This window comes from Heptranchias perlo, chromosome 10 (assembly GCF_035084215.1).
Source record: "Heptranchias perlo isolate sHepPer1 chromosome 10, sHepPer1.hap1, whole genome shotgun sequence".
In the NCBI taxonomy this organism is placed as follows: Eukaryota; Metazoa; Chordata; class Chondrichthyes; order Hexanchiformes; family Hexanchidae; genus Heptranchias; species Heptranchias perlo.
In genome coordinates this window covers 1,454,484-1,477,604 of record NC_090334.1, presented here as the reverse complement: position 1 = coordinate 1,477,604, position 23,121 = coordinate 1,454,484, and the positions used below count along the sequence as shown (strand labels likewise).

At 45.1% G+C, this 23,121-nt stretch overlaps 1 protein-coding gene across 1 annotated transcript in view; it reads left to right on the top strand.

Moving 5' to 3' along the window:
* Positions 1-23,121, top strand: part of galnt16 (UDP-N-acetyl-alpha-D-galactosamine:polypeptide N-acetylgalactosaminyltransferase 16) — a 119,395-nt gene that overhangs the window by 66,133 nt on the left and 30,141 nt on the right. Inside the window, exons 2-3 of the mRNA XM_067991104.1 lie at positions 1,077-1,252; positions 19,616-19,714. Of these exons, the coding sequence (XP_067847205.1) occupies positions 1,077-1,252; positions 19,616-19,714 (275 nt within the window). The remainder of the gene's footprint in view (positions 1-1,076; positions 1,253-19,615; positions 19,715-23,121) is intronic.

The following is a 23,121-nucleotide window of genomic DNA, read 5'->3' as shown; positions in this document are numbered from 1 at the left end:
ACTGGCTGGATTATTTTGCATGCTCTTCATTCAGTTTCCGAGAATGGTCTGAGATTTAAAGTTGCTTTAACATTGATTCCTGTTGGCCTTGTGATTACTCTCTGCCCTGGAGATCTTTGAGAGCAGGATAATTGATCAGGTGAACCCGAGGCAGTGAATAAATTCAGGGCTATTTTGAACTTTTGGTTGATCTCAGCCTGGTCTAAATTGGTTAGGATTTCTAGCGGGGAGACCACTTGGTCACAGCCCTACAGAATGGCTAGGATAAGCCAGGCTGATAGGGCAAGCAGCAGAACTGAAATGAGCACCAAGCAGAGCTGAGGGAGACAGGGAGCATAGGTTGGAGGGGAGCTCAGTCCTGAATGTTGCTAAAGACTCGGTTGCTTGGCTACCATCTTGGTTGAGGCACAATCTATCACGTGACCAATCTCCCTCTCCTTTTATAACCTCTTCCTTTATCTGTCCTGGGCCAATATTTATCCCTCAACCAACATCACTTCAAAAAAACAGATTATCTGGTCATTTATCTCGTTGATGTTTATGGGAGCTTGCTGTGCGCAAATTGGCTGCTGTGTTTCCCTACATTACATAGGAACATAGGAACAGGAGTAGGCCATTCAGCCCCTCGTGCCTGCTCCGCCATTTGATAAGATCATGGCTGATCTGTGATCTAACTCCATATACCTGCCTTTGGCCCATATCCCTTAATACCTTTGGTTGCCAAAAAGTTATCTATCTCAGATTTAAACAGTAGGTTTGCCAACCCACCAGGATTGTCCTGGAGTATCCAGGAATTGAAGATTAATCAGCAAGACGCCTCTGTGGACGACCCAGAAGAATTGAAGAGCCATTAAAAACAATTGTGTTTTTATTTTCATTTTCTTTGATGTTCCTTTATTAGTTATAACTAGGCTGTTTAACCAAGCGGGGCGGTTCGAGGCGGTAGACCTCCAGTTGGCATCACTATACAACAGTGACCACACTTCAAAAAGTATTTCATTGGCTGTGAAGTGCTTTGGGACGTCCTGAGGCCGTTAAAGGTGCGATATAACTGCAAGGCTTCCTTTCTTTTCCAGGTGACCGAAGCGCCATGGCTGGATAAGAATAAACTACAGGCCTTTGATGAGAAGGTCTATCTCTCCAGTAAGGTCTTGAGGCCTGGAGATGACCCCTATGGGCACCATGCATTCAACCAGCAAGAAAGTGACAAGCTCGCCAGTGATAGGACCATCCGTGACACCAGGCATTACAGGTAATGGGAAGCGCTCCAAACAACCGTCCAGAGATTGGAACTGGACTGTGTCGACCATTCCCCAAACCCCTTCCCCATCTTCTGCCTTCCTCTCCTGAAGGCCGTGACTTCTTCTGGGATTTTTTCTTTTTATTCATTCTCGGGATGTGGGCGTCGCTGGCGAGGCCGGCATTTATTGCCCATCCCTAATTACCCTTGAGAAGGTGGTGGTGAGCCGCCTTCTTGAACCGCTGCAGTCCGTGTGGTGAAGGTTCTCCCACAGTGCTGTTAGGAAGGGAGTTCCAGGATTTTGACCCAGTGACGATGAAGGAACGGCGATATATTTCCAAGTCGGGATGGTGTGTGACTTGGAGGGGAACGTGCAGATGATGGTGTTCCCATGTGCCTGCTGCCCTTGTCCTTCTATGTGGTAGAGGTCACGGGTTTGGGAGGTGCTGTCGAAGAAGCCTCGGTGAGTTGCTGCAGTGTATCCTGTAGATGGTACACACTGCAGCCACAATGTGAAGGGAGTGAATGTTTAGGGTGGTAGATGGGGTGCCAATCAAGCGGGCTGCTTTGTCCTGGATGGTGTCGAGCTTCTTGAGTGTTGTTTGAGCTGCGCTCATCCAGGCAAGTGGAGAATATTTCATCACACTCCTGACTTGTGCCTTGTAGATGGTGGAAAGGCTTTGGGAGTCAGGAGGTGAGTCACTCGCCTCTTGACGTGGCTCCACTTACCCTCTGCTTCCATTGCCACTCTTCAAACGTGGGCAAGTGCCAGCCAGCCACTTGGATGTTGCAGCCCAGCCTGATCCTGCCCTCGTTCATTATCTACACACTTTCCAGAAAGTCATTGTCAGGAGCAGGACCCCAGGCTGATTTCCCCATCCCCAGCCCAGAGATGATCAGGCTAACTGTACAGCCCCTCCTTGCCACTGTAAGGAAAGGGTTAATCAGACTGTCCTGCAATATGCTAATGTTATACGGATATTGATTTCTCTTTACATTGTAGTGATGTTAACCTTTAGCCTTTGCCTGTTAAAGTATAAGTCAATTTAGAAGCAGTGATCACTAGGCCATTGAACTAAGACTGACCTTAAAGCAATGGTCAGTTTAGTTAACCTAACTAAAAGACATGCTATTACACACGGATTCATATATTTCAGAGAATTTTAATCAGTTGATAACAAATGCAGAAAGAACAGTTCGTTCTGCAAAGGAAAACTCCTGGGTCAGCATCATGCTTTTTAATTGGGTTTACTGACTAAACTGACCATTGCTTTAAGGTCAGTCGTGGCGACAGGTGATGCCAATACAGGGAATTGCTCCATGTGGGCACATTGCCACCCAGATCCCCTGGTACTGTTGAAAGAACCCAGCCTGGCCTCGGTGACTATCAGGAAGGCCCACTCTTAACTCTGCCTTGTTTAGTTCCTTTGCTGCTGGCTGTGTTCGAACAATATAAAAGCTGCTCGACACATAGCGGGCAGGACGGTCCCAAGTTCGATTGCCCCAAATGGTGCCTAGTTCTCAGCCAGTGCTAGTGTAGGAAACGACAACTGGGCTTAGCACCACTGGGCTAAGGAGGTGGGCAGGTTTTGAGGGAGGGAGTCGCTGCTGACCACACTAGCGGTCACCACTGCTGGAAAGTGTGAGCGTATGGCTGTCAGGATCGTAAGCGATGCCTTCCCCAGTCAAACAGCCCGAGCACTCACTACATAGGATCACCCACGATAGAATGGGTACTTGGGGGGTGAGGTACTGGAGGGCAACCAGAGCTTGTGGAATCATAATCCCAGGATCAGTTCAAGGGGCAAATAGAGGAGAAGTGAATTAGAAGCAAGAAGGAAAGGACTTGCATCAATACAGTGCCTTTTACAACACTTCACAGTGAATGAAGCACCTTTTGAAGTGTAGACACTGTTGTAATGTAGGTAACGTGGCAGCCAATTTGTGCAGAGCAAGATCCCACAAACAGCAATGAGATAATGACCAGATAATCTGTTTTTAGTGATGTTGGTTGAGGGATCAATATTGGCCAGGACACCGGGGAGAACTCCCCTGCTCTTCTTCAAATAGTGCCATGGGATTTTTTTGTGTCCCCTTGAGAGGGCAGACGGGACCTCGGTTTAACATCTCATCCTAAAGACGGCACCTCCAACAGTGCAGCACTCCCTCAGTACTGCACTGGAGTGCCAGCCTAGATTATGGGCTCAAGTCTCTGGAGTGGGACTTGAACCCACGACTTTCTGACTCAGATGAGAGTGAGACTCACTGAGCCACGGCTGATAGGTGAATTAGAACTGGTAAACCCCAGCAGCAAGAGCACCTGAGTTTGTTGGGTATAATCAGTGACTGGCTGGTAAACAACCAGTCAGATTATACATCTATGGGAAACATTTCCCACTTCTTAAATAAAGGTGAAGCAGATGCCAACTGCCTATTAACATCTGTGCATTCAATGGGACTGGTGTCCAAGGAACAAATGATTCCACTCTAAACATCAGCTCAATTGGAACAATGTGTGTGTTGTGTAGCTTAAATATCTCTTGCCATACGGGCATGGTGGTGATGGGATGGGAGTGTTCACAGCTGGAGCTCATCAGATTCTCCGCCTTAAAAACCTCCTACGTTAGGATCATCCGTCAGTCTTGTGCCCTGTTAATTTCTACACCAATTACACACATTCTTAGGCCACGCTACGTTACAGGTTATTACATAGAATGTACAGTACAGAAACAGGCCATTCGGCCCAACTAGTCCATGCCAGTGTTTATGCTCCACACGAGCCTCCTCCCAACCTACTTCATCTACCCCTATCGGCATATCCTTCTATTCCTTTCTCCTGGGGCTCTTGGAGGCGGAAGGTCATGTGCCTCAACCTCCAGGAATATGCCCAACCACAGTTGGCAACCCCAAGCGAGCGCGTACACGCACCACCCGCGCGCGTACACGCACCACCCGCGCGCGTACACGCACCACCCGCGCGCGGGCAGTAAAATGACCTGCAAAATGCCTCGGTGCGAAACAGGAATATGTATTAAAAAAAAATGTTGCTCTTTACTGGGATCAAATTGTGGCTGAACGGACAGAATTAAATGACCAGTGTAGCAGTGTAATAGTTGATGGTCCTCGACTGACTGAGCTCTCAGGAGGAGAGTGCTAGTTAGCGCACAGCGCGTTCTAGAAATAGAAGGAGGTGATTTGTACCCGCAAATTGGTGTGTTGTCCTGTTGAGATGGAGAAGGCCTGATCGGATTGTATTCAGGAACTTAAACAGCTGTGAGAGAGAGAGAGGGACCGTTAGCGCCATCTGTCGAATGCCACATCCCTGGGGGGGAGACGCAGCACTCCCCAATTCTTTCTATCTCTCTTTTTCCCACCCCACCGGGAACTGTGGAATGTACTTGGAGACTGCACAGACTTCAGATTCCACTATTCCACAGCACAAACATCCAAATATCAAACACCTAACAAATGATTCCTTACATTTAATTTAATCGAGTTTCATAGGAACAGGACGAGGCCATTCAGCCCCTTAAGCCTGTTCCAACATTCAATTAGATCATGGCTGATCTGTATCTTAACACCATTTAAGAACATAAGAAATAGGAACAGCGGTAGGCCATACGGCTCCTCGAGGCTGCTCCGCCATTCAATAAGATCATGGCTGATCTTCAACCTCAACTCCACTTTCCTCCCCGATCCCCATATCCCTTGATTCCCTTAGAGTCCAAAAATCTATCAATCTCAGTCTTGAATATACTCAACGACTGAACATCCACAGCCCTCTGGGGAAGAGAATTCCAAAGATTTACAACCCTCTGTGTGAAGAAATTTCTCCTCATCTCAATGGCCAACCCCTTATCCTGAGACTATGCTCCCTAGTTCTAGACTCTCCAGCCAGAGGGAACAACCTCTCAGCATCTACCCTGTCAAACCCCCTCAGAATCTTGTATGTTTCAATGAGATCCCCTCTCATTCTTCTAAACTCATAGGACAACCCTCTCATCCCAGGAATTAATCTAGTGAACCTTCGTTGCACCGCCTCTAAAGTAAGTAGATCCTTCCTGTGCTCCATATCCCTCGATACCCTTACCTAACAAAAATCTATCGATCTCAGTCTTGAAAGCTCCAATTGACCCCCAGCATCCCCTCAGCCTTTTGAGGGAGAGAGTTCTAGATTTCCACTGCCCTTTGTGTGAAGAAGTGCTTCCTGATTTCACTCCTGAATGGGTTGGCTCTAATTTTAAGATTGTGCCCCCACGTTCTTGATTGCCCAACAAAGGAAATAGTTTCTCTGCATCTACCCTATCGAATCCTGAATTAGAGGGGGGCAGAAGCTTATTAATACTTAAATTAATAAGCACTTTATCTAGGCTGACACCCCAGTGCAGTACTGAGGGAGTGCTGCACTGTCGGAGGTGCTGTCTTTCAGATGACATGTTAAACTGAGGCCCCAACTGTCCCCTCAGGTGGACGGACAAGATCCAACGGCACTGGAAGAGCAGGGGAGTTCCCCCCAGTGTTCTGGCCAATATTTATCCCTCAACTATAGATTCTGTGCTCAAGTCTCTGGAGTGGGTCTTGAACCCACGACCTTCTGACTCAGAGGCGAGAGTGGTACCCACTGAATTACCCATGGCTGACACCAGGACCCCTTAAAACTGACACTGAGCTTCCACAGTGATACGTGAAACAGTTTGACTTCAAAGGGATTTGAATTGTGAAGGTGTGAGTGAGCACCACCAGTGTTCCCGTTAGCAGAGGGCTGAATAATTCTCAATTCCTGAGCCATCGAATTGCAGAGTTTTATTAGTGTACAGTAGTTGTGTGTGATATTGTATTAATAGTCGACAGCAGTGAACTCATCCACTCCGCCCTCATTGAATCTTCCATTTCTGTAACCCAGTAAAACTGTACTGTGAAATTTAATGTTAGACTTAAGGTGTGGATATAAAAAAGACCAGACTGAATTGAGCTAAATAATCAAGTGTTCGATCTTCCAGCAGTACTGAGACCCACGGCCTTCCCATTTCCTCTTGCTGTTGCCGAGGACTATGACCCAGTCCTGTTGCCCAGCAACCCTTGTCTGGCACTTCAGTAATCGCCATGGTGATATCGTCAGGGCAATGGCTGACCTGGCACCAATCAGTTTTGTGTCATGCAAACATACGTCTGCATTTCCCCGCAATCCCAAACTAATCTTCCCCAAATTTCCGTACTTTTTGGAATATCTGATTTCCCCTTCTCCCCACTGTGAACAGAAACAGTCAGATCGTGTAGGATACTCAAAAGTGAAGTGGCCGATTAAATAAATATTTACCGATGTGCAGTTACCCAGGCTTGGCATCAGTTAACTCAGCATAGACCACTGATTAAACCTGAGACTGTATAATCTATATGTGGAGAGACTGGAGAAGCTGGGATTGTTCTCCTTGGAGCAGAGAAGGTTGAGAGGAGATTTAATAGAGGTGTTCAAAGAAATGAGGGATTTTGATAGAGTAAATAAGGAGAAACTGTTTCCACTGGCAGGAGGGTCGGTAACCAGAGGACACAGATTTAAGGTAATTGGCAAAAGCCAGAGGGAAGATGAGAATTTTTTTTTACACAGCAAGATATGATCTGGAACGCATTTCCTGAAAGGGAGGTGGAAGCAGATTCAATCGTAACTTTCAAAAGGGAATTGGATAAATACTTGAAGAGAAAAATTTATAGGGCTATGGGGAAAGAGCAGGGGGATGGGACTAATTGGATAGAAACATAGAAAATTGGAGCAAGAGTAGGCCATTCGGCTCTTCGGGCCTGCTCCGCCATTCAAAATGATCATGGCTGATCGTCTAACTCAGTACCCTGTTCCCGCTTTTTCCCCATATCCCTTGATCCCTTTAGCATTACGAAATATATCTATCTCCTTCTTGAATACATCTAATGACTTGGCCTCCACTGCCTTCTGTGGTAGAGAATTCCACAGGTTCACCATCCTCTGAGTGAAGAAATTTCTCCTCATCTCGGTTCTAAATGGCATACCTCGTATCCTGAGACTGTGACCCCTGGTTCTGGACTCCCCATCCATCGGGAACATCCTCCCTGCATCTAGTCTGTCTAGTCCTTGGGATCTTGATAAATTGGGCCAGTGGGCCGATGAATGGCAGATGGAGTTTAATTTAGATAAATGTTAGGTGATGCATTTTGGTAGATCGAATCGGGCCAGGACCTACTCCGTTAATGGTAGGGCGTTGGGGAGAGTTATAGAACAAAGAGATCTGGGAGTACAGGTTCATAGCTCCTTGAAAGTGGAGTCACAGGTGGATAGGGTGGTGAAGAAGGCATTCAGCATGCTTGGTTTCATTGGTCAGAACATTGAATACAGGAGTTGGGATGTCTTGTTGAAGTTGTACAAGACATTAGTAAGGCCACACTTGGAGTACTGTGTACAGTTCTGGTCACCCTATTATAGAAAGGATATTATTAAACTAGAAAGAGTGCAGAAAAGATTTACTAGGATGCTACCGGGACTTGATGGTTTGACTTATAGGGAGAGGTTGGATAGACTGAGACTTTTTTCCCTGGAGAGTAGGAGGTTAAGGGGTGATCTTATGGAAGTCTATAAAATAATGAGGGGCATAGATAAGGTAGATAGTCAAAATCTTTTCCCAAAGGTAGGGGAGTCTATAACGAGGGGGCATAGATTTAAGGTGAGAGGGGAGAGATACAAAAGGGTCCAGAGGGGCAATTTTTTCACTCAAAGGGTGGTGAGTGTCTGGAACGAGCTGCCAGAGGCAGTAGTAGAGGCGGGTACAATTTTGTCTTTTAAAAAGCATTTGGACAGTTACATGGGTAAGATGGGTATAGAGGGATATGGGCCAAGTGCAGGCAATTGGGACTAGCTTAGTGGTATAAACTGGGCGACATGGACATGTTGGGCCGAAGGGCCTGTTTCCATGTTGTGAACTTCTATGATTCTAGTCCTGTTAGAATTTTATATGTTTCGATGAGATCACCTCTCATTCTTCTAAACTCTAGTGAATATCGGCCTAGTCGACCCAATCTCTCCTCATACGTCAGTCCTGCCATCCCAGGAATCAGTCTGGTAAACCTTTGTTGCACTCCCTCCATGGCAAGGACATCCTTCCTCAGATAAGGAGACCAAAACTGCACACAATACTCCAGATGTGGTCTCACCAAGGCCCTGTATAACTGCAGTAAGACATCCCTGCTCCTGTACTCAAATCCTCTTGCAATGAAGGCCAACATACCATTCACCTTCCTAACTGCTTGCTGCACCTGAATGCTCGCTTCCAGCGACTGGTGTACAAGGACACCCAGGTCTCGTTGCACCTCCCCTTTTCCCAATCTATCACCATTCAGATAATTTGCCTTTCTGTTTCTACAACCAAAGTGGATAACCTCACATTTATCCACGTTCTACTGCATCTGCCATGTTCTTGCCCACTCACCCAACTTGTCTAAATCACATTGGAGCCTCTTTGCATCCTCCTCACAGCTCACATTCCACCCCAGCTTTGTGTCGTCTGCAAACTTGGAAATATTACATTCCGTTCCCTCATCCAAATCATTGATATATATTGTGAATAGCTGGGGCCCAAGCACTGATCCCTGCGGTACCCCACGAGTCACCGCCTGCCACCCGGAAAAAGACCTGTTTATTCCTACTCTCTGTTTCCTGTCTGTCAACCAATTCTCAATCCATGCCAGTATATTCCCCCCAATCCCATGTGCTTTAATTTTGCACACTAACCTCTTGTGTGGGACCTTATCAAAAGCCTTCTGAAAATCCAAATACACCACATCCACTGGTTCTCCCCTATCTATTCTACTACTTACATCCTCAAAAAACTCCAGTTGATTTGTTAAGCATGATTTCCCTTTCATAAACCCATGCTGACTTTGTCCAATCCCGTTAATGCCCTCCAAGTGTTTAGTTATCACATCTTTTATAATAGACTCCAGCATTTTCCCCACTACTGATGTTAGGCTAACTGGTCTGTAATTCTCTCCCTCCTATTTTAAATAGTGGGGTTACATTTGCCACCCTCCAATCTGTAGGAACTGTTCCAGAGTCTATAGAATTTTGGAAGATGACCACCAATGCATCCACTATTTCCAGGGCCACTTCCTTTAGTACTCTGGGATGTAGATTATCAGGCCCTGGGGATTTGTCAGCCTTTAGCCCCATTAATTTTCCTAGCACGATTGTTTTACTAAATACTGGTTTCCTTCAGTTCCTCCCTCTCACTAAATCCTTGGTTCCCTAACATTTCCGGGAGGCTATTTGTGCCCTCCTTTGTGAAGACAGAACCAAAGTATGTGTTTAATTGTTCTGCCATTTCTTTGTTCCCCACTATAATTTCCCCCATTTCTGACTGTAAGGGACCTACATTTGCCTTCACTAATCTTTTTCCCTTGACATATTTATAGAAGCTTTTACAGTCAGTTTTTATGTTCCCTGCTAGTTTACTCTCATACTCTATTTTTCCCCTCTTAATCAATCTCTTTGTCCTCCTTTGCTGAATTCTGAACTGCTCCCAATCCTCAGGCTTGCTGCTTTTTCTGGCAATTTTATATGTCTCTTCTTTGGATCTAATACTATCCCTAATTTCTTTTGTAAGCCACGGATGAGCCACCTTTCCTGTTTTATTTTTGTGCCAGACAGAAATGAATAATTATTGTAATTCCTGCTCACATTCTTTAAATATTAGCCATTGCCTATCCACCGTCATCCCTTTTAGTAAAGTTCCCCAATCTATCATAGCCAACTCGCACCTCATACTTTCGTAATTTCCTTTATTTAGATTCAGGAACCTAGTTTTGGATTCAACTACTTCACTCTCCATCTTAATAAGGAATTCTATCATGTTATGGTCGCTCTTCCCTAAGGGACCCCGCACAACAAGATTGTCAATTAATCCTTTCTCATTGCACAATACCCAGTCTAGGATCGCCTGTTCTCTAGTTGGTTCCTCAATGTATTGGTCTAGAAAACCATCATGTACACACTCCAGGAATTCCTCCACCACAGTATTATTGCTAATTTGGTTTGACCAATCTATATATAGATTAAAGTCACCCATGATTATAGTTGTACCCTTCTTGCATGCGTCTCTAATTTCCTGTTTAATGCCCTCCCCTACATCTCCACTACTGTTTGGGGGCCTATAGACAACCCCCACCAACGTTTTCTGCCTTTCAAAGAGCCGGCACAGGCACGATGGGGCGAATAGTCTCCTGCGCTGTATGATTCTCTTCTATATGGTTACAAAGAAAGTAATGTAACAGCTTATTAGCACCCTCAGGGTGTCCCAAAGGGTTTTTATAGTGGATTACTTTTGAAGTGCAGTTACTGTTATGTAGGCAAACTCGGCAGCTAATTTAGCAACATAGGAATTGCTGGATGAAAAAGACCACAGTCTGTCTAGTTCACCTCTACCATCCTGGTAGTCACATGATACGATAATGGAGTTGTTGACCAATCAGAGCAATCAATCTCTATCAATGAGTCTACAACAGACCCAGACATGAGGCGAGGGAAACCCCCAGTGGGGAGAGATTGGGGATCCATTGGTCTAAATTCACCTGTTCCTCCCGAGCCTGTTACACTTACCACGTGTTATGTCTCACATTGCTCAGATACTGGATCCCAAAATATTATTTTCTGAAAGAAATCTATCTAATTGAAATTAATTTAAATTAATCAATTTGTGCACAGCAAGATCCCACAAATAACAAGATAACCTGTTTGGGGTGGTGTTGTTTGAGTGAGCAGTGTTGCCCAGAATACCAGGAGAATGCCCTACTCTTCCTCAAGTAGAGATTCAGGACCTTTTCACATGGCAGGCTGGGCCTTGGTTTAATGTCTCATCTGAAAGAAGGTCTCTGCGATAATGCAGCACACCTGCTGCACTGGCATTTCAGAGTGGGGATTGAACCCACAACCTTCTGACACAGAGGCAAGAGTCAAAGCGAGCACTTCAGGTCAGACTTTCTGGGGCATTAACCAGATAACAAGGTGCATTTATCCACTGAGGCACTGTGGAGCTGACATGGATTTTTCCCACATAGCCATGTGTTTTAATGTAATAGATTTACAATGTCAGATGTGATCCATGATGGTGTTACCGTGACTCAGTGGTAGCACTCTTGCAAATGTTACACCCTTGTTCAAAAAAGGGTGTAAGGATAAACCCAGCAACTACAGGCCAGTCAGTTTAACCTCGGCGGTGGGGAAGCTTTCAGAAACGATAATCCGGGACAGAATTAACAGTCACTTGGACAAGTATGGATTAATAAAGGAAAGCCAGCACGGATTTGTTAAAGGTAAATCGTGTTTAACTAACATGATTAAGTTTTTTGATGAGGGAACAGAGAGGGTAGATGAGGGCAATGCAGTTGACGTGGTGTATATGGACTTCCAAAAGGTGTTTGATAAAGTGTCACATAATAGGCTTATCATCAAAGTTGAAGCCCATGGAATAAAAGGGGAAGAGGCAGCATGGATAGGAAATTGACTAAGTGACAGGAAACAGAGAGTAGTGGTGAACGGTTGTTTTTCGGACTGGAGGGAGATGTACAGTGGTGTTCCCCAGGGGTCAGTTCTGGAACCACTGCTTTTCTTGATATATATTAATGACTTGGACTTGGGTGTACAGGACACAATTTCCAAATTTGCAGATGACACAAAACTTGGAAGTGTAATGAACAGTGAGGAGGATAGTAATAGACTTCAAGAGGACACAGATAGGCTGGTGGAATGGGCGGACACTTGGCAGATTAAATTTAACGCAGAGAAGTGCGAAGTGATACATTTTGGTCGGAAGAACGAGGAGAGGCAATATAAACAAAATGGTACAATTCTAAAGGGGGTGCAGGAACAGAGAGATCTGGGGGTATATCTGCACAGGTCATTGAAGGTGGCAGGACAGGTTGAGAAAGTGGTTAAAGAAGCATATGGGATCCTGGGCTTTATAAATAGAGGCATAGAGTACAAAATTATCGAAGTCTTGATGAACTTTTATAAAACACTGGTTCAGTCACTAATGGTGTGTGGTGTCCAGTTCTGGGCACCACACTTTAGGAAGGATGTGAAGGTCTTGGAGAGGGTGCAGAAAGGATTTACTAGAATGGTTCCAGGGATGAGGGACTTCAGTTATGTGGATAGACTGGAGAAACTGGGGTTGTTTTTAGAACAGAGACGGTTGCGAGGAGATTTGATAGAGGTATTCAAAATCATGAAGGGTCCGGACAGAGTAGATAGAGAGAAACTGTTCCCATTGGCAAAGGGGTTGAGAACCAGAAAACAAAGATTTAAGGTGATTGGCAAAAGAAACAAAGGTGACATGAGGAAAAAATTTTTTACACAGCGAGTGGTTATGATCCGGAATGCACTGCCCGAGGGGGTGGTGGAGGCAGATTCAATCATGGCCTTCAAAAGGGAACTGGATAAGTACTTGAAAGGAAAACATTTGCAGGGCTACGGGGAAAGAGCAGGGAAGTGGGACTAGCTGGATTGCTCTTGCATAGAGCCAGCACAGGCTTGACGGGCCGAATGGCCTCCTTCTGTGCTGTTCCATTCTATGAACACAGATTATCTGGTCATTAATCGAATTGATGTTTGTGGGATCTTGCTGTGTAGACAGCGGTGGGCCAAAAGGGGGCGGCGTTTTCCCTTGGTTATTTGTGCTGGAAGTTCTGATTTGATTCTGAATGAACTCAAATATCCTGCACTGTAAACAGTGACTTTCCACGAATATTCTACATGGTATTTCTTAAATTCCTGCTAGCTGTCACTTATTTGTTGAAGTGTACTTTGCAAAGTGTGTTAAAGATCATTCCCATTTTACCGACAGCTGTACATTCCAGTACTGGGGGATATGGGCAGGGCAATGAGAGCAATGTTTACATGGGTCTCACTTTCTGACCTGAGAGAGAAAACTTTGTTGACAATGGGAATACAAAATGTCTGCAAGACATTGCCAAGTCTAGACTGGGGGGTCAGAGGTCACTTTGTGTGTGATGAGTTTCTCCGAATAGGCTTTACAGATACTTCGTCAGAATCCATATGACAGAGTGAGGAGAGAGAGAGAGAAAAAGGGGGAAGGAAGGTTGTCAGGTTGATAATACAAGTGAGAACCAGGCAGAATATAGAAAGTTCAGAGGGGAATCGAAAAAGGAAATAAGAGGGGCAAAGAGTATGTGTGAGAATAGATTGGCGGCCAACATAAAAGGGAATCCAAAAGTCTTCTACAGGCATGTAAATAGTAAACGGGTAGTAAGAGGAGGGGTGGGGCCGATTAGAGACCAAAAAGGAGATCTACTTGTGGAGGTAGGGGTGATGGCTGAGGTACGAAATGAGTACTTTGCATCTGTCTTTACCAAGGAAGAAGATGCTGCCAGAGTCTCAGTAAAGGAAGATGTAGTTGAGATACTGGATGGAAAATGGATAAAGAGGAGGTACTTTAAGTACAGCTAGCCTTTCAAGTAGATAAGTCACCCGGTCTGATGGGATACATCCTAGGTTGCTGCGGGAAGTAAGGATGGAAATTGCGGAGGTACTGGCCATAATCTTCCAAACATCCTGAGATACGGGGGGTGGTACCAGAGGACTGGAGAATTGCAAATGTTACACCCTTGTTCAAAAAAGGGTGTAAGGATAAACCCAGCAACTATAGGGCAGTCAGTTTAACCTCAGTGGTGGGGAAACTTTTAGAAATGATAATCTGGGACAAAATTGCAGTCACTTGGACAAGTGTGGATTAATTAAGGAAAGCCGGCACGGATTTGTTAAAGGCAAATCGTGTTTAACTACCCTAATTGAGTTTTTTGATGAGGTACAGAGAGGGTTGATGAGGGCAATGCAGTTGATGTGTATATGGACTTCCAAAAGGTGTTTGATAAAGTGCTGCATGGTAGGCTTATCATCAAAATTGAAGCCCATGGAATAAAAGGGGGCAGTAGCAGCATGGATACAGAATTGGCCAAATAATAGGAAACAGAGAGTAGTGGTGAACGGTTGTTTTTCGGACTGGAGGGAGGTGTACAGTGGTGTTCCCCAGGGGTCGGTGCTGGGACCACTGCTTTTCTTGATATGTTTTAATGACTTGGATTGGACTTGGGTGTACAGGGCACAATTTCCAAATTTGCAGATGACACAAAACTTGGAAGTGGGGTGAACAGTGAGGAGGATAGTGATAGACTTCAAGAGGATATAGACAGGCTGGTGGAATGGACGGACACTTGGCAGATGAAATTTAACGCAGAAAAATGCGAAATGGTACATTTTGGTAGGAAGAACAAGGAGCGGCAATATAAACTAAAGGGCACAACTCTAAAAGGGGTACAGGAACAGAGAGATCTGGGGGTAAATGTGCACAAATCGTTGAAGGTGGCAGGGCAGGTTGAGAAAGCGGTTAAGAAAGCATACGGGATCCTGGGCTTTATAAATAGAGGCATAGAGTGCAAAAGTATGGAAGTCATGATGAACCTTTATAAAACACTGATTCGGCCACAATTGGAGTATTGTGTCCAGTTCTGGGCACCACACTTTAGGAAAGATGTGAAGGCCTTAGAGAGGGTGCAGAAAAGATTTACTAGAATGATTCCAGGGATGAGGGGCTTTAGTTACGTGGATAGACTGGAGAAGCTAGGGTTGTTCTCCTTGGAACAGACACGGTTGTGAGGAGATTTGATAGAGGTATTCAAAATCATGAAGGGTCTAGACAGAGTAGACAGAGAGAAACTGTTCCCATTGGCGGAAGGGTCAAGAACCAGAGGACATAGATTGAAGGTGATTGGCAAAAGAACCAAAGGTGACAGGAGGAAAAACTTTTTTACACAGCGAGTGGTTCTAATCTGGAATGCACTGCCCGAGGGGGTGGTGGAGGCAGATTCAATCATGGCCTTCAAAAAGGGAACTGGATAAGTACTTGAAAGGAAAAAAATTGCAGGGCTATGGGGAAAGGGCGGGGGAGTGGGACTAGCTGGATTGCTCTTGCACAGAGCCGCCGGCATGGTCTTGATGGGCCGAATGGCCTCCTTCCCTGCTGTAACCTCTCTATCATTCTATGAAGGGAGAGAGAGAGGAAAAAAAAGAGGGCGAGAAACAGAAGAAATTGAAAGGCTGGAGAGAGAAATGCAAAAAGGAACGGGAGCTGGAAAGATGAGCAAGACGACAAAAGCTGCTTTAACTAGGAGCCCAGAGTTGGGGAGAACGTTCAGGCTGAGTCACTGTCCTGCATTTAGCTTTGTAATATGTAGCTTGTCTTCCTGTAAACCAGCTGCACAACGGGAGTCTCAAATTCCACACAAGCTCAGGGCCAACTCCAGTTGGAGGTATTCCAGGCGGTTCTATAACTTGACCTCCCACCTCTTACGGACCCGCCCCCAGACTCGCGCCATTGGTCACCCGACATGTCCATCCTCGCGGTGCCCTGCCTTTCCATGGCCAATTGGAAAGCGAACAGACGCTTCGTTACCTGACTGACAGTCAACAATCGTCCAATCAAACAGTATTTTTCCCCATCTCCATTGTAACTAATAAACAATACAATTTTTTTTAATGCCCCAAAACTTTTCACCCGAGTTGCTGGTAAGACAGTCCAGGAGATTAATCTTTACTTCCTGGAGACTCCAAGTCAATCTAAGACCGTTGTAAATCACAGATGGTTCTGATATTTTGGCCAGCACACCCCATCAAAAAGATAACAATAACTTGCATTTATATAGCACCTTTAACGTAGTAAAACGTCCCAAGGCGCTTCACAGGAGCGATTATCAGACAAAAATTGACACTGAGCCATATAAGGAGATATTAGGACAGGTGACTAAAAGCTTGGTCAAAGAGCATCTTAAAGGAGGAGAGAGAGGTGGAGAGGTTTAGGGAGGGAATTCCAGAGCTTAGGGTCTAGGCAGCTGAAGGCACGGCCACCAATGGTGGGGCGAAGGAAGTGGGGGATGCACAAGAGGCCAGAATTGGAGGAGTGCAGAGATCTCGGAGGGTTGTAGGGCTGTAGGAGGATACAGAGATCGGGAGGGGTGAGGCCATGGAGGGATTTGAACTTAAGAGTGAGGAGTTTAAATTCGAGGTGTTGCTGGACCAGGAGCCAATGTAGGTCAGCAAGCTCAGGGGTGATGGGTGAACGAGTCTTGGAGTGAGTTAGGATATGAGTTTTGGATGAGCTTGTGTTTATGGAGGGTGGAAGATGGAAGGCTGGCCAGGAGAACATTGGAATAGTCGAGTCTGGAGGCAACAAAAGCATAGATGGGGCTTTCAGCAGCGGATGGGCTGAGGCAGGGGTGGAGATGGGCGATGTTACGGAGGTGGAAGTAGGCGGTCTTGGTGATGGAATGGATATAGGATCAGAATCTCAGCTCAGGGTCAAATAGGATGCCCAAATCGAGAGGCTTCCTGAAGCTACATGTGACAGTGCAGTAATACTCAGCAGTATCTTACAACTAGGTGGTGTCTGGTCCATTGGAGAGTTGTTTGCAACTTTCTCAGAACGACACGAATGTCTCATTTTGGGTAGTGGCTGAATCAGTAATTCCTGCTACCCAGAAGCATCAACTATTCCTCACCTCATCCCTGTCTGATGTAGCTTGGAACTGAGGACAGCCTCAGCCTAGAGCCCAGTCGTTACCAATACCCAACATCAGACAGCCCATAATTCAGCACTAATTGACGACCTTATTGAGAGAGGTCATGGATGGCTGGCGAGTTTAATGGAAAAGCTCACGGTGGTGGTGTTGGCAACTTTCTGATAGATGCAGAATTCTGCCTCAAGCAAGTTTCGTTTTAATGAGTTCAGATACGTGCTTTTGAACTAACCAGAGTTGAGATGGTAACTGTTTTTCCCTACTCACTTTGAAAATGGAGGACAGGTGCCAAGGTTTCTGCAACACAGAGGCAAGGGCCTTTGATCTGCACATTAGCCAGTGTGTGCTAATCAGATTAATTATGTGCAAAACTTTAATTAGGCAACTCAAACGGCAGTAAATAGTAACGCCACAAGCCCAGGCCAGAATGGAGATAATTGGGTAATTCCCCTGTTAATCACGTCATCTGGAGACCACGCTTCAAATCCCTCCATGGCCTCCCCCCTCCCTATCTCTGTAACCTCCTCCAGCCCTCCCCCCTCCCTATCTCTGTAACCTCCTCCAGCCCTCCCCCCTCCCTATCTCTGTAATCTCCTCCAGCCCTACAACCCTCCGAGATCTCTGCGCTCCTCCAATTCTGGCCTCTTGCGCATCCCCGATTTTAATCGCTCCACCATTGGCGGCCGTGCCTTCAGCTGCCTAGGCCCTAAGCTCTGGAATTCCCTCCCTAAACCTCTCTACCTCTCTCTCCTCCTTAAAACCTACCTCTTTGACCAAGCTTTTAGTTACCTGTCCTAATATCTCCTTATGTGGCTCGGTGTCAAATTTTGTCTGATAATCGCTCCTGTGAAGGGCCTTGGGACGTTTCACTATGTTAAAGGCGCTATATAAATGCAAATTGTTGTAGTTGTTGCTCTAAGTAACTGGGATTGATTTTATGCGCATGATTTTGTATTCTGTAACTATCCTCCACTCACTGCATTTTGCTGGAGAAATCACCCTGCTGTACTTGAGACTCTGGTTGCTGTAGTTTTGGTCATGATTTGTAAATTAAAACCACAAGTCCCGCCCCACCTCCAACTCATTGGCTGACAGTGATGTCAATATTCACTCTGGTTATTTAATGCAACAACTGCAGCGTTGTGTCTCTGCACAGTTTGATTGATATTTCCTACATCCAGCAGCCTATTGATGGGCGAATATGTACAGCCGTCACTCCTGTAATTTTTAGTTTTGGGTGGTGTTGAAGATTATAGTCGTACTCCATGCGGGGGTCTGGGGTCGAAGTATTGTCTCACACGTGTAGAAGCATCACAGCAGGAACTTTGCAAAAGTCAGCGTTCTCCAAAAGGCTTGCAGATGTGTAAGAAATGCACTGCAATGAAAACATTCACATTCTTCTGGGCTGCTTAATTCACTGCTGTTTTATAACTTTGCCTTGCTAGTTCCTTACTGTATTCTTTTGCTTCTGTGTAATCATTTTTCTTATAAATAACTTCAACAATTGGGATTAGCCTGAATGCTATGATCTGACAGATTAGTGTTCTTCTACTTTTTGAAGATGAGAGAGCAGCATGGGTAGTGTCAAATATGGTATTATTTATTCCTGCAGTATACTATTCTCATTCATTTCATGCTTAAGAGAACAAGTGTCAGTTCATTGAAAGAAAAAAGAAAGACTTGCATTTATATAGAGCCTTTCACACAACCTCAGGACGTCCCAAAGCGCCTTACAATGAATGAAGTACTTTTGAAGTGTTGTAATGTAGGAAACGTGGCAGCCAATTTGCACACAAAGCCCGTGTCTGAATGGGCAGAGATTGTAGCGGGCAGGATTGGCACATACATTGGTGCGTCTCTATTTTATGTCGATAGATTTTTTTGTTGGGGAAGGGTAGTAAGGGATATGGATTAAAGGCAGGAAAATGGGATTGGGATACATGAGGGAATATAGATATGTTTTTACATGGTTTTTAATACATGGTTAGGCAACTCAAACGGCTGTAAATAGTTACGCCACAAGTCCAGGCCAGAATGAAAAGACAGAACAGTTAATACAGGCAGAATTGGTTTAAACTGTATGCTTACAGATCCTGCCTTTCGATCACAATGACACTGAGTGAAGTCATAGTTCAGGAAGAGTAAAGGTAAGAAGCAAAGGTTGCTGAGATAACTAACAATGGAATGGGATATTGATAATGATAAGGCCCCTCTGGTTTTGTGTGATCAGCAATCTGTTGGGTGACCTAAGGGTCATAAACTGCCCAACAAAGTTAAACTCAGCAAGAATTGGACAATGTATGATTGTTTTTAACATGGTGTAAAGGGAGGTACAAAGCAAAAATCAGTTAGGAGCTTTGGCTACCTTCAAGGAGAGCTACTGTGGACAGGCAATCGCTCATGATTCCCGGGGAATTCCTTACACGTGAGTTTCTAGACGTAGGACTGCATATACTGCTCTCTATGTAGTCTTAAGATTGTAAACAATTTTACAACACCAAGTTATAGTCCAGCAATTTTATTTTAAATTCACAAGCTTTCTTAAGATGAATGTTTTGATTCAATAATAAATATTGTTAATTGTCAGACATATTACTGTCTCTATCTTTCACTAATCTGTTACTAAAAGGATAAGGATTATCCAGTAGTACAGATCAGCAACAATCTAATTGAAAGGGGGAGCAGGCTCGAGGGGCTGAATGACCTACTCCAGTTCCTATATTTCACCTCTCAAATTCCCCTTTCTAACTGCCCACACTCTGTGTTTCTCAGGTGCTCCTCTATCCAGTACAACAAGGACCTGTCAGCGACCAGTGTCATCATAACGTTCCACAACGAGGCTCGCTCCACACTACTCCGCACGGTGAAAAGGTGAGTGGATCGCGTCAGTGGCTATCGACAACGTACCAACACACCCATCACCCTGTCCCTCTCGAGCTCCAATGACACCTTGTAGATCTAGCAAATCAACTTCCAGATTATCGTCTGCCTCTTCAAATCTCTTAGTGAACTCCTCTGCTCTATCTGTGTAATTCTCTCCACCCAACCATTCCTACCTGCACTGCCCACTCCTCCGACACATCCTGAGGTAGTGAAAGACACTATATAAAGGCAAGATCTTCCTTCCAAAGGTTTATAATGACAAGGTGTCGTGCGTGGCTCAGTGGGTAGCACTCTCTCCTCTGAATCAGAAGGTCACTCGTTCAAGCCCCATTCCAGAGACGTGAACCCACAATCCAGGCTGACACTCCCAGTACAGTACCAAGGGAGTGCTGCACTGTCAGAGGTACCGTCTTCAGGATGAGACTTTAAACTGGGGCCCCATCTACCCTCTCAGGTGGATGTAAATGATCCAATGGCACTATTTAAAGAAGAGCAGGGGAGTTCTCCCCAGTGTCCTGGCCAATATTCCTCAAACCTAAAACAGATTACCTGGTCATTATCACATTACTGTTTGTGGGACCTTGCTGTGCACAAATTGGTTGCCGCTTTTCCCTACATTACAACAGTGATTTCAATAGAACTTCGTTGACTGGCTGTAAAGCGCTTTGGGACATCCTGAGGATGTGTAAGGTGCCATAGGAATGGAAGTCTGTCTTTCTTAAATAGAGCAAACTCTATCATAGCTCTGAGCATCTTCCACCGCACTTTGGTCATGGGACATTTACTCAGCTCTCTCCTTGGACCACATGTTGAGTTGGCCATGGGAAGGGTCACATTGTGAAGGATTCTCGAGAGGATGATCACTCTGCTAGGTATTCCTTGCAGTTCTCAGTAGAGCTTAAACATTGATTGGTATATGTCCTAGAGACCCTCTTCCGCATGAAGAAATTCTTCACACGTCCAAGGGACAACAACAACTACTTGCATTTATGTAGTAAAATGTCCCGAGGCATTTCAGGGGAGCATAATCAGACAAAAATTGACTCCGAGCCACATAAGGAGATATTACAACAGGTGACCAAAAGCTTGGTCAAAGAAGTAGGTTTTAAGGAGTGTCTTAAAGGAGGGGAGAGAGGCGGAGAGGTTTAGGGAGGGAATTCCAGAGCTTAGGGCCCAGGCAGCTGAAGGCACGGCCGCCAATGGTGGAGCGATTAAAATCGGGGATGTACAAGAGGCCAGAATTGGAGGAGCGCAGAGATCGCGGAGGGTTGTAGGGCTGGAGGAGGTTACAGAGATAGGGAGGGGGGAGGCCATGGAGGGATTTGAACATAAGGATGATCATTTTAAATTGAACCGGAAGCCACTGTAGGTCAGCGAGCCCAGGGGTGATGGGTGAACGGGATTTGGTGGGAGTTAGGATACGGGCAGCAGAGTTCTGGATGAGCTCAAGTTTACGGAGGTGGGCATTCAAAACTCGAGCAGTAACGACGAGCTCTCAAAGCTTCAGCATTTAAAAAAAAAGAAACTTCTCCCCATTGTTAAGAGAGGTTTTTTAAACTAGTCATGTGTCCAGCACTCTCCCCTATGGAGAACAGAAACTCGCTCTGATAGAACCCTTCTTTCATCCAACAGCTAAAAGCTGGTATTCATTAGCCTGAACCGGCAACCAAAGACATCTTTCTTTATTAACGCCAGCCTTTGAACACACTGCCGAATGATCTGGGTAAAAATTCTACAAGGTTTTATGGAGTGTCGAGTAAAAATGTTCCCACTCGTTCCAGGAGCTGCTTCCAATAATTAAGATGTGGAGATGCCGATGCCAATAATTAAATTTTACAGTCACTTCTGCTTTCTAACGTTTAATGAGTTTAGAAGTTTGGTTGGAGATGTATAAGTGAGCACGAGCTGTTGTGGCGGAGGCAGAAAGGTCTGATGGGAATATTTGCATAATGAGCAAAGCACCTCTTCAGGGGCATCAAATTCCAGAAACTTTTATTTTGTTTGCACACACAGATTGCAATACCACCAGTGCATCCTTAAGTCACTACTATGCAAATTATATATACAGTTACTCCACCTCCCAAAAGATTGAAAGATAGCACCCATCCCCCCCCCCCGAAAACTCTGAGTTTAGCCAGCGAGGAGTTGAGCCTCAGAGACCAGGGAGGTCCCAGGTTCTAGTCCTAGTCTGTGTTAAGATTGGCTCAGTAGGTAGCACTCTCACCTCTGAGTCAGAAGATTGTGGGTTCAAGTCTCACTGCAGAGACTTGAGCACATAATCCAGGCCGACACTCCCAGGGCAGCACTGAGGGAGTGCTGCACTGTCAGAGGTGCTGCCTTTTATATGAGACATTAGAACGAGGTATTACTATGTTAAAGGCCCTATATAAATGCAAGTTGAATACAAATTCTCAAACTGCCATGATGAAATTTGAACTCTCATTACTAGTCCAGTAACATAACCACTACACTACCATACTCTTAAATATGATGGGGTTTAAAGGTTTGTCTCTGGAGTTTATTTCCTTTTTTGCAGCATCTTTTACAATAAGCAGTATAACTGGATGTGTAAAGTCAGTTAGTGCTTGGCAATCAGTATCTGCTCAAGAACATCATAGAATTTTCCTTTAACGGATCTGCACTGACGGAGGGTTTTCATGTTCTGACTTTCGTCCAGTTCATCCTGAAGTTTGCCAGAAAGCATGTTCTCTTGCCTCAGACTGGACTGCCTCTTAAAATAAGGATATGGAGGCACTGGAGAAGGTGCAAAAAGGATTTACAAGGATGATACCAGAACTGAGAGGTTATACCTATCAGGAAAGGCTGAACAGGCTGGGGCTCTTTTTTTAAAAAAAAAGAAGGCTGAGGGGTGACCTGATAGAGGCCTTTAAAATTATGAAGGGGTTTGGTAGGGTAGACGTAGAGAAGATGTTTCCACTTTGGGATAGTCCGAAACTAGTGATCATAAATATAAGACAGTCACTAATAAATCCAATAGGAAACTCAGGAGAAACTTCTTTACCCAGAGAGTGGTGAGAATGTGGAACTCACTCCTACATGGAGTGGTTGAGGCAAATAGCATCGATGCATTTAAGGGTAAGCAAGATAAACACATGAGGGAGAAAGGAATAGAAGGATATGGTGATAGTGTTGATGAGGTAGGGTGGGAGGAGGCTCGTGTGGAGCATAAACACCAGCATGGACTATTTGGGCCAAATGGCCTGTTTCTGTGCTGTAAATTCTATGTAATTTAATTAACCCCAGATTCAGTGAATGCTGGGCTCATTTGATGGGGTATGTGTCAATGAGTCGATTGGTGTAGTTAAAGGGGCCATGTCAGTGTAAAAAGAGTAGTTTTGCAAGACTGTAAAAGCACCTAATAATAGGTTCCTCTC